General features: G+C 34.2%; 1 protein-coding gene across 1 annotated transcript in view; it reads right to left on the bottom strand.

The window, feature by feature from the left end:
• Window positions 1-12202, bottom strand: part of kcnh5a (potassium voltage-gated channel, subfamily H (eag-related), member 5a) — a 99969-nt gene that overhangs the window by 46057 nt on the left and 41710 nt on the right. Inside the window, exons 7-8 of the mRNA XM_059513000.1 lie at window positions 9065-9157; window positions 5234-5663 (exon numbers count right to left, since the gene is read on the bottom strand). Coding sequence (XP_059368983.1) covers window positions 5234-5663; window positions 9065-9157 — 523 coding nt within the window. The remainder of the gene's footprint in view (window positions 1-5233; window positions 5664-9064; window positions 9158-12202) is intronic.

The following is a 12202-nucleotide window of genomic DNA, read 5'->3' as shown; positions in this document are numbered from 1 at the left end:
CACATTCAACATGTCTAATAACATAGCCGTCATAGACTGATGTAAGTCTCCTTGAAATTATAGCTGTTGAAACAAATCTTACAAATCTAACTCTTACTGTCTTTATTACTTAAAAATGCCCTAAAAAAAGTACACTTTAGCATACTTTTAAAAAAAGTACTTACTATGGAAATAACACTTTAAAATAATATACTTAATAGCAAACTGAATGAAATGTTTTCTGACACTTAACTGCATGTTAATTACAATTGAATGAAAACGTAGTATGGTTTAAACAGAGGAGAACAGTAGTGAAGTATTTTTTTACTTAACTCAAGCAAATTAAAAAAGTATCTGTAGTTTTTTAGAGTGTTTTTCTTCGGAAACCCTTACTTCACTACTTTCCAAAGCATAATGTCTTACTCTTTACTTAACTGAACTAAATCTCATACATAAAAGTTGTTGTTTGTTTTATCTTTAAAACTTAAGAACAATAAACATGTAGCACTTTCTTGTATTCAAGTAAATCTCTGAATTACTTTTACTTGAGTAAAAGTAAGAAAGAAAGTAATAGATTTCTAATTAAATTAAGAATTCAGTGATATTTCATATGAAAAGTAGTGCAGTAAAAAGCACAATTTTATGCTTGTGAAGTAAAGTTTTCCAAAGAAAAACACTCTGATTAAAAATACTTCACTACTGTCCGTCTCTGAGTTTAAATATATATTAAATGGAATTAGTTGAACTTTAAAGTGTTTAGTATACTTAAGTACATCTTTATATGCAATTTCATAATTATTTCTATTGTCTTCGAAATACATATGCTGCCAAATACTGACAAACATAAGCTAAGCTATGAGCTATAAGATAAGAAAACATGAAAATGTTAAAACAACTACAATCATGTTGCAATTAAGTGCCCTTTTTTCACAAGGATTCTCATCATAACTTTATGAAATATCACATTACGAAATTAAGAAATTGCAAAGATACTGAAATTTCAGAATCTTTATGTATACTCATAAACTGAACAAGACAAGCAATGTAACTTTTGTTTGTTGACATGCAGAGAATGCACAGACACTATAATGCCACTTTATGAGATGTGATTCCATTAGACATAGATCTGGTTCTTCTGATAATGTCTGCCTCACTGAAGGCATATGTCTCCCCTGTGCTGACTGTAACAGTCCCCTATAACAGTTGATGCTCAAAGATAGCTCAAAACGAGCCACGAAGGGTCATTACGGCTACTGCCGAGCTCTATGAGATGAAGAAACTATCATATTGGTGTACCAGGAACACATAAACCTTTGGAAAACCCTTGGGTGAGACCATTACTGCTGACTGAACTGTACTGCAGCAGCACTCTGGTCACTGCCAAAGAATGGACAAGGTTTATCGGTAGAGTCAAGCCCTATGAGACTGTGGTCACATGACAGCCTGGCCCCGAGGAGTCCTGATGCACAGAGCATCAGTTCCCTTACTGAGCACACACCATAAGTCTTAACCTCGACAGTATTAAAATGTTATGTTGCGCGGAGTCTTCTGAACTACAGCCTCGCATTTGTCTTACACCCTACTCAAGAGAATGAGCGAGACAAAGAGAGGGAGATGTGGACAATGTGGGCAATTTGTTATGTAATGAGAGTGTATGTATGTTTTATTAATCAGTCCAGGCAGCTCTTACAGGAATAGTTCTCTCAAAAATGAAAATCCTGTAATTTTCTCATTCTCATGTGGTTCCAAAACCATTTGATGTTTTGCTTAGGGACATGAAAGGATCATGTTAGAAATACCAAGCACTCTTTTTTACAAAGCACAGTTAAAAGGGAGAAAAACAACCTGAGAACTGGACCAGTAAATGAATGCTTCTTTCAAGCTAATTCTTTTTAAATAACTGCTTGATCTGATTCATTCAGGTATATTGTTATTGTTCACTAAAACTAAAAATGAGAATAAATCAGAAATAAAATAAAGTATAAATATGATATGAAAAACATAAATGTAAAAAAATGTAAACAAACATTAGTAATGTTGCCTTGGCAAATAACTGAGATAAAATCAGTGTTGGCTAAAGTACTAAAATAGCTAAATCTGAAATTAAAATAAATTCAATCTAAGTAGAATTATTTTTAAATATAGGCCTAACTAAAACTTAAACTAAAAAGGCTAATTCACAATATTAATAAATACTAAAAAAAAGTATATAAATCAAACATGTTTTATGTATATCTGGTTGGTAAGAACAATATTATATCATTAACTTATAAATAACATATATATGTGAAGCTTCTTGAAAATATCTTATTTCATATTCCACAGAAGAAATTACGTTTTTTATTTCTGGATCAACTGTCTCTTTAAGGTCCCCAGAAGCAGTAGAACTTGCTCTCTCTCCTCTCTCAGTCCCACAAAGATACACTGAACCTTAACAAGCCCAGGATTTATGTTTAAAAAAAGATGTACAAAGCAAATTTATGCACCGGCAAGAAGAACAAGAGTCTAAACTGTAGCTCTGTTTCACTAAAACAGCACAGCTGGCTTTAACATGGTGATTAACCTAATGCTAATTCCACAGATAATATAAATCCAGTCCCATTCATACAATGCCTTAAACACTGATTCAGCATCACCACACAAAAAGTACATCCACAGATCCGTGATTAGCACACATATGACTCTAAGAACAGCCAATTCAACTCGGTTTGTGTAAATCAGCTAGTCTTTATGAATTCATATGGTTCATTAATTCTAAATGTCTGCTTCATAATAATTTAGTATTAGCTGGATTTGGCTAATGCAGTACAACAGAATACCACACATTGCACCATACTGTAGCACTGTGAGATAAATCCACAAGCAACACAAGACTTTCTCTCCATCTGTCATTTGTGCAGACAGAGAGAAGTGTGACAGAAACGGTGCAGAACAACCAAGCAATAAACCAACGGCAAGCACTGCGCTGCTACACATCAGGAAATGATCAAACTGCGATTCACTACCACTAAAACTCATCTGAAATAAGGTGGGGTACGCCAAATGAAACTACCTTTAGTCAGCTTTCCAATTAAAACTTTAAAGCTGAAGTGTGTCATTTCTGTGCTACTAGTGGCACTCATTGAAAGTGTGAAAAAGAAAAATCACACCACTGATTGAGTCACGAGTGTCACACTGCTTAAATAAACAGAAATCACAGCTAAAAAAAATTAAATAAATAAATCTAAAGAACATTAGTACTTTTATAAATAAATAAATAAATAAATGCTGGTTTGGATAGATCTTGTAAGGATGTTTAGATACTTTACTGAAAAGCAAGAGAAAAATACTCATTAAGAAAAATTTTTTTGCACTAATGTTTGAAAAGCACAGTGTTTTTATACTCGTCACGAAGTTGACCTACAAATGGCTGACTCATTGTAGTCTCTGCATATTAAACTAGAATATAAAGCAGTATTTTAGCATCACAAAATTACTGTACTACACCTTGTACAACAATCTAACTGCTATTTAAATTTTACCAATGTATTGCCCTATATATATTTCTATCTCTTCCAAAACTGTGTGTTTAGCTGTGCCACTGTTACCTGTTTACTCACTGACACTGTTTTTCAGCCTCCTGGGTGGCTCACTTTACGTTTCAACCAACAGCTTGCAATTTACTGTAGTTTATTCTATCACTAGCCCTGTGGATCTGTAGAGGATTACTGATGGAACTGTTCAATAACTCAAAAGCTGACCTGCACTACTGCTGGGCTGCTGCAGTACTTCTGAACATCAGAGAAAGTATTCTGACAACAGCAAGTGATTAGAGGATGAAGAGCAAACAGTGACATTATGGGTTCAGGAGGTTTAAAGCACAAGTTTATTCATTTGTGACTGAATGTAGCAGCTTAAAGAGAGAAGTTTCAGGAAATGTTTTCAAAGGCGCATTGCAGGTCTTATTAGAACATGATGCAAATGTTTTTCTAAACAGAAATCCTGCAATGGCAGAAAATAGTTTTATATTACATTATGTGATGTTATGTGATACTATTAATGTGCCTGCAATGCTTTTATATAGCACTTAAAGTTGCTGATATGCCCTGATTGGTGAGAATTTAATAAACACTCTGATGCAATTTTAAGTGTATTCCCTACCTTGAAGTTCAGCTTAAACTATAAAGGATACACTGATATTAAAATTATGGACGATACCAAAAGCTGCTTATTATTTTCATATTTTGGATGATAACGATAATAATGTGAAAATTCATCAAATTTCTACAGTATTTTGTCCCAAAAAAAAGACAGAAAAGTAAATCAATTATTTTAAATGCTACAAGTGAATTTTGGCATTACTGCATTCATTATAATGTATAAGATATTTATTGCTAAAGACATATAACCGTTTGACAACTGCTTACACACAAAATCGTTACTTGTCACAATTTCTGAAACGTAACTGTCAAACACTAGAACCACTCTCCAGATCTGCAAACCATACACTTATTCTTCACCTTTGACTCATTTTTCACTTTCACAAAACACAACACACAATCTCTATGTAACACACACAAAATCTAACAGGAATTAATATTATGGCAAAGGTGTTTGCAAATGTTTTGAATGCAGTGCTTCATTTTGCAAGAGATGTGAGGCATTTTGCATTTTGTGTGTGCAATTCTTGGATTGGTGTGTTTTGAAAGTTTCATCAAATTAAATTAAATTAAAGGAATAGTTCACCCAAAAAGCAATATTCTGGATATAGGATTCATATTTTAGCCAGAAGCAATGGTTTGAAGCTAAAATGTCTTAATGATGGATTTGTTTCTTACAAACAAGCAGCTTTTCACTTTACAATATTTTAATTGATGGACTGGAGTCCTGTGTATCACTGTGAATTATTGTGATGTTTTTATCAGCTGTTTGGACACTCATTCTGACGGCACCCATTCACTCCAGAGGATCCATTGGTGAGCAAGGGATGTAATGCTAAATTTCTCCAAATCTGTTGTGATGAAGAAACAAACTCATCTACATCTTGAATGGCCTTAGTGTGTGTATATTTTTAACATATTTTAAATTTTGGGTGAACTATTCCTTTATATATATGTTATTGAGCGCTACCAATATAAACTCTAATATCAGTCAATAAAAGTAATGGCATCGATATATTGTGCATCCCTAATCTCCACACATTTAGCAACCACCTAAAGCTCAATCTATCTAGTAAAGCATCCACAAAGCAAGGAAACCATTTAGTGATACTTACAGCCCACCATCATCATGGCCACCGAGAAGATCTTCTCCCCGTCAGTAGTAGGTGCAATGTTCCCAAAGCCAATGGTGGTGAGACTTGTCATGGTGAAATAGAGAGATGATATGTAGAGTGTGTGCTTACTGGGACCGCCTTCCCACTGGCCAGAGCCACTGGCATTGTAGCGGTATGGTGTGCCAATGCTGATAGCCAACTGATAAAGCCAGCTCTCCCTCTTGAGGTTGTTGGTGCCCTCATCGATGATCTCGTAATCACCAATGCTGTACCAGATGCAGGCCAGCCAATGTGCCACCAGGCCAAAGACACACACCAGTAAAACTAACACAGCAGCACCGTATTCCAGATAGTGGTCCAGTTTGCGTGCCACTCGACCCAGACGGAGTAAACGCACCACTTTTAATGAGCTGAACAGGCTGCTGAGACCCTGGTGAAGAAACAGAGAATGTATCATCAGAGATGGTAACAACATGTTAACACTATAGCTGAACTCCATCACAAATCATGTTATAAACCTATATGGGGGAAAAATCCATAAAAATTCTCATGGCACAACTGATCAGCAGCCAAGGAGCTTGTTGCTCAATATTCAAATACTCAGATAGAGCTTGCTGTAGCATTTGCAGCATGCTTCAGAAACCCTTCACCTTCCCCAGCTCCACCTGTATAGATCTACTATGGCGTGATTTCATGTAATGTTTTTTTTTTTTATCATTTATCAGTTGGAAACCTTCCAACAAATGACTGCAACTATGTTGTCGTTATCATTTTATGGTGTTAACGTATATCTTAACAAAACAATATTTTGACAATATTTTCAAAAAACTGTTGCACGTTTTTAATGAGAAAAACTAGATAATTAGATTTTATTTTGGAGATTTGAATCTTTCAATGAGAGTTTTTAATGAGACTGAAATCAGTTGTCACTTTACAGTATGTCCAAGAAAAGATCAAAGTTTTTTTGATTTAGAATTTATTTATATTCTTTATATATGAGTTATTATGTTCAAGTCATTGTATGTATCAAAATACATTTCTGTATTTTAAAAGAAATCCAGACAAAACAAATAAATAAATAACTTTTTACATTTTACTATCATGCAGCATATTATTGCCTAGTGTTGGTTGGTGACATGCTTTTCTGTGTGCAATGTAAACGAGCTGAAAACAATTGGGTAAGAAAAGGCTTAGAAACATAAAGACATATTCATCTTGGCATGTGCCATCTTATATTGACAAGGTGCACTTGAAAGGCTTAGTTAACATAGTTCATGACTTTAAAAAAAAAGTCAGGTGTGGATTTCAAGGTGAGATCATCTATGTTCACTTGAACATGAATAATTCCAGGTTGATGGGTGTCATATAGCTCCAGAGACCTGGTCTTTCAGCCTATAACCACTTTGATCTGACACCTTTCATGTCAGAGGAGGAGAAGTTGGAAAGCTGGGATTCCTTTACTGATCCTACCACTCCATCCGCCACATCCAAAGAGAATCTTAGATCTCATGAGTGAACAAAGTTGTTTTATTGATCAGGCGAATTCTTATGAGCTTATGAAAGATTACAGCTAATAGTTTGGATGTACTGTATGTTGTGGAGTCTGTATCATTAAAGGGTGGAATAAATGTGGTCTTTATGGCTCTGAAAGCAAAATAAAGAGGATGCTTTCACTCAGCTACGCCCACGCTTGCACTATATCCCTTTGAACAAAAGCTTAAACATTACTTGTCAGCTTCAGGCCAATGCAGATTATAGGTCTTTAAAGAAAAAGCCCACTCTGATTAACATATATTTGTAAAAGTTTGCTTAACGTACACAAATACAGCATTAACTCATTGGTAGGCAAATAAAGAATATGAAGACATTTTCTGCACGCATTGTAGGGAGAGGTCTGTTGAATGGACTTAATGTGGTGTTATACTACAATCTAAGGGTTCGCTTAAGTTCACAGTTAAATAGGTTTAATCGCTGGAGTTTGCTTGCTAAAAGGTATTTCTTCACAAATGCAATATCCAACTGAAACCGGAATCAGATCACATGACCCAACTATGAGCACTACTACTGAAAGTGAAGATCTGTGTCCAGTGTTGCTCAAAATTTGGGAATACACCAATATTAAAATTCTAAACAATATAATAATAGCTGACGTTTTAAATGTAAAAATAGAAGATAAGTGTAGGTACAATTAAATATTAAATTAATTAATGCTCTAATATCACCTGAATATTACTTTATTAATATGCATTAGTAAATATTAGTAAATATTAAGTATAAATATTTAATAAACACACAAGTGGCATGAGCCAATATAAATTTACAATATACTTTTTTAAATGACAAATTACTAACATTAAATTCCCAAATTACCTAAATATTTAAAAAAAATTAAGCATTTAAAAAAATTAAATGATGAAATATGAAAAAGTTAATTTATTTTTTAATGGATATAAAAAAATAAAATTTAAAAAAAATTAAAATTACATTTTAATGTTCATAATTTATTATGATCAATAGCTGAATTAAAAGTATAATACTATAAATCAGTAATACTGAATTAACAGTATTAAAATAATTAGTGTTTTTAACACTGGCTTGGATAACACTTTAACACTTGAGCATTGGATAATAACAATTGTAAAAATAGAGGAAATGAGTATAACAATTGATACAAATAAATTAACAAAACTCTAATATCAGCTGATAATGCATCCACACGGGAAATTAAGCATAAATAAATATTAAAGAAATACCTAAACTAAAATATCTGCAATTTCTTATTGAATTTAAGACAAAAAAAGCCTATTTAATGCATTTTCTGTGATTCAACCTGCAGGTTTCACAGCTGAAAGTTTCTTATCTTATAGAGGACAGCTGAGAGGTTATCTGGAGGACAAAATGTAATAATGCCTTCTGTGCAGATACTTGATGGAATTCACTTTTTAAGCTGGTAGAGCGAAAATGAGGGGGTGAGAAGTAAGTATACCTAATTGTTGCATCCTCAACAGCTTTGGACTGTCAGCCCAGAACTGTTTATAAATAGTGTCCGTGATGTGTACCTCACAGGTTTAATTAGCATTTGCTCCACCGAGGATTTCTGCTTTTTTGTTCCAGACGTCACATAATCAAAAGGCTAATTTCTCAAACATGCTTTATGTTCCTGAAAGGAGCAATTTTCCCTAGACACTGACACGGAGGAAGGAAGGTAAAAATAGATGTGTTCATTCTGCAATATTGCATGAAATCCTAAGGCTTTTATTACACTAGCAAAAAAAAAAAAACAATGCTAATTTTGGCAACACAGTCAACTCCCCAGGCGAAGCAACTCCTAATGGATACTTTTCCAAGTAATTTATCATTTTGAGGGCCTATATCTAATTTGCAACTGTGCTTATGTAGCATTTAGTAAACCATAAAGTTTTTTTGTCTTTGTCTTTGAGGCCAAACAGATGAATAGCTTTCGGGTGTGAACATCAGAGGTTATGAGTGCTCATAAATGTTCAGTTAGATGTGACGACCCCACAGTTGTATCATGGGATAATGGAAGATAGAAACATTAATTGGTGAAACATGCTGCGTGTGATTGTGTGTGTCAGGGTATGGGGAATGAAGCTTGTGCAGTCTAATTTGAATTGACTCGCATCTAAAAACACTTTAGATAAACAAACACACTAAGCGGTGCAGCATTCAGAGTAACATTAGCATAAATTAGAGAGCCATTAGTGCATCTCTGCTCAACATTGAATAGGAGAGAGGTTACTGAACTGCTGTACAAATGAGAAAATGGGACAGAAGAGCCTTAAACAACCCAAGAAAGTTATGCGAACTTACAGGCAACATCGAGTCCTCCGCACGTGTGGCGTTTCGTTGAGAGTGGGCCGCAGCTGGCAAGTGGCCCACTGCAGAAGAGTCTGCAATGGGAACCTAAGTCAGAAAGACAGAGGCAGACGTTTCACTTCATGCCAAACTACGCTCGCGCATGCATATAAAAAGCACAGAGATTGACTTTAGGATTCAAGAGACCCATTTACAGATATTAGATCTGAACAGCATCACACTGAACGCGTCAAACTAATTAGTTTGAACGGAACAGCAGATGTATGCGGGAAGAATGTCATATCAAGATGCTAAAAACAAAAGCGTTATACAACCAGTGTCCTATAACAACAACTGACATGTCCATTTATGCACTTCCAAAAAAAAAACCTGTGTGAAATGACTGTGTGAAATGATTAAAGGAATAGTTCACTTGAAATCTCTGTCATCACTCATTCACCTTCATGTTGTTTCAAACTGATATGACTTTCTTTATGAAAAAGCTATATACATCAGTATATTCATATTGAAGTTTTACACACAACAAAAACTATACAGTGTCCAAATATATAATGGCTTTCAAGCTTTCAAAAATAATTTAAAAACAAGATAGCTTTTAGTGAGGAACAAACACAACCACACAATATGTCTTGCAGAAAACATATCTTGAAAAAGATTTTAGTTGAGTTTTTTAAAACTCTATTTTTATATTTTAAGTATAGGTTTAGAGTTTTTATTGTGTTTGTTTTTATTTATTTTTTTAAAGTGTTCATTCTTAATACTTAATATTATGCAGTTTAGCTTTTCAGTGAATGTATATTTCATTCATTATTCATTATTTCATATTTTAACCACACTATAGATATTAATAAATAAACTGAATAATTTTCTATTGAGGTTTATGCTTAAAAACTATTTGCTGGTGGGAAAAAAACTTTAAGATATGAAGTCTTAATATCTTATTCAATTGTGCTTCTCAAATAAATGTATTTTTCATTTAAATGTATTAATTTTAAAAGGAATAAAGACAAAAATATGAATTAGGAAAAGTATCTCCTTGTACAGGTGGTATAGGGCACTGGTTACCAAAATTCCATACGCAAGAACAATTATAAAATATGTATATATTCAATAGGCATATAAGCAATACGAGTTGCCTTGCCTAATTTTATTATTTTTTTTTTTGTGACATCACTATGTTTCAGTTTGTTTAGCTTTCAAATGTATTTATATAAAAACTGCAAAATAATTTTCTTGGTTTTTTTTTATCACTGATAATTTGTTTGCCAATTTTAGACAAATCTAACAAACAGCATTGTTGCTAATAACAAGAAAAACTGTTTGATACTTGTGTAGTAAAACAATTTAAAACTATTAAAATATTTTTATATATTATAATTTATAAAGATTCTTATTATTATTATTATTATTAGTGTTGATCATTTGCACTGTCATCTTGATATATGCCCTTGGTTTCCGGATCTCAGTGGGGGTCTAACACATTGCACACTGTCATTAACACCTGCCAACTCAACAAGTGTCTTGTTAAGGTTGTGGTTTGTGTCAGGTTCGGGAGACAATTCACTGGGGGCCAGCTGAGTGTGACATTTCAACAGCAGTTGTGTCAGAGGCCATCATCTTTCATAAAAACACTCTCTGCTGATAAACATATACAGTACGCACAATATAAACATGCACGTTGGCATGTATGCACATTCCCAAAACACATGCATAATTCTCTAACTATATCTGATTCCTTCTTTATTAGTACTACAGCTTTATTAGTATCTACGGCTGTCTTAAAGATGTCAGTCATCTTACTAGTTATCATCTAACTAAAAATACAACATAAATTGGATTTAATAAAAAAATTATCACTAAGTATAAAGAAATGAAGTAGCTGCACAAACAAGCATTACTTCTCTCCTTTTTCATCTATAAAGACCATCTATTTGAGACATAACCTTAACTGAACTCAGCCTGAACATGCAGATTTCAACCAAACCAGGAGTGATACAGCAGTGACACACGGTCCCACATGCCACGGGAACCCTTTATTGAGATCTGGGCACACTGTAGATTTGGGACTTCATTGTGTTCCAGTGATGCAGAGACTAATGCATTCCAACAACATCACCACAATGGGAAAGGATGCCTGTTGCCTGGGCAACCGTGAACTTACAGCACCAATAGGAATCCGAAGAGTTATTTTATTGGATAAATATATCTTACAATGCATATGGAGATTAATAATGTAAAGAAGCTCAAAGCAGAATCATATTTCATACTGAATGTCCACAGTCGCCCAATTTAACCTACAGCCATTAGGACGCCTGTGCCCATTTAAAGTTTTTTTGGATGATAACTTCCATGCAGCTCTCTATATTAGATCCTTCAGACAGATAAAAAAAATATTGGCAAGTAAAATCTCCCACTGATCCTCCAGAAGAACTCGAAGTACAAAAAAGTGAGTTCTCAATATATCTTCTTTTAAGTTTATATTAAACTTTGAGTCACAGAAACCTTCTCATTTGGCAAATACTGCCTCCTGCGGCAAATATATACCACAGCAGCTCTAAACAAGGAAAAGCCTCACAAACAACTGATATCACACAACCAAGGCCGGACTTACCAATGGGCTTGAGTGGGCTGCAGCCCATGGGCCCCGCCTTATAGGAGGCTCCGCCTTTGTCCAATTACATTTATTTGATTTGTTCGTTATATGCCAGTCAGAATTCAGAAATTATTAGCCGCATTTCCACTGCCCACGCGAGATCTAAACAGGCTAGCCGGGCTACAGCGATTTTCGTCCGATTTTGTCATGTCATCATTTTGCAATTAGTGATAAAGATAAACACTTAGCAAAATTATTAATATTTCAGTTTTAAACCATGAAGGCGAACCAGTGCATGCCCCACAAACAATGTTCAAACTGCATGAGCGTTATGCCCATGAAGAAGTTTTAAACTCCAGTCAATTCATTAAGCTACAGAAAGTGAAAGTAAAAACTGACTGACGTCTGCATCTAACACTTAACGGCACATATTCTTAGAGGAGATGAGAGACATTGGGTATAGCCTTCATTTATAAAAAAATAATAATAATAATCTCTTATGGCTGATATAGGGCCTACGTAGTGAACAAGTATTTTGT

This window comes from Carassius carassius, chromosome 27, assembly GCF_963082965.1.
Source record: "Carassius carassius chromosome 27, fCarCar2.1, whole genome shotgun sequence".
In the NCBI taxonomy this organism is placed as follows: domain Eukaryota; kingdom Metazoa; phylum Chordata; class Actinopteri; order Cypriniformes; family Cyprinidae; genus Carassius; species Carassius carassius.
The sequence above is the reverse complement of the archived record's forward strand: the minus strand, read 5'-3'. Positions and strand labels throughout refer to the sequence as shown.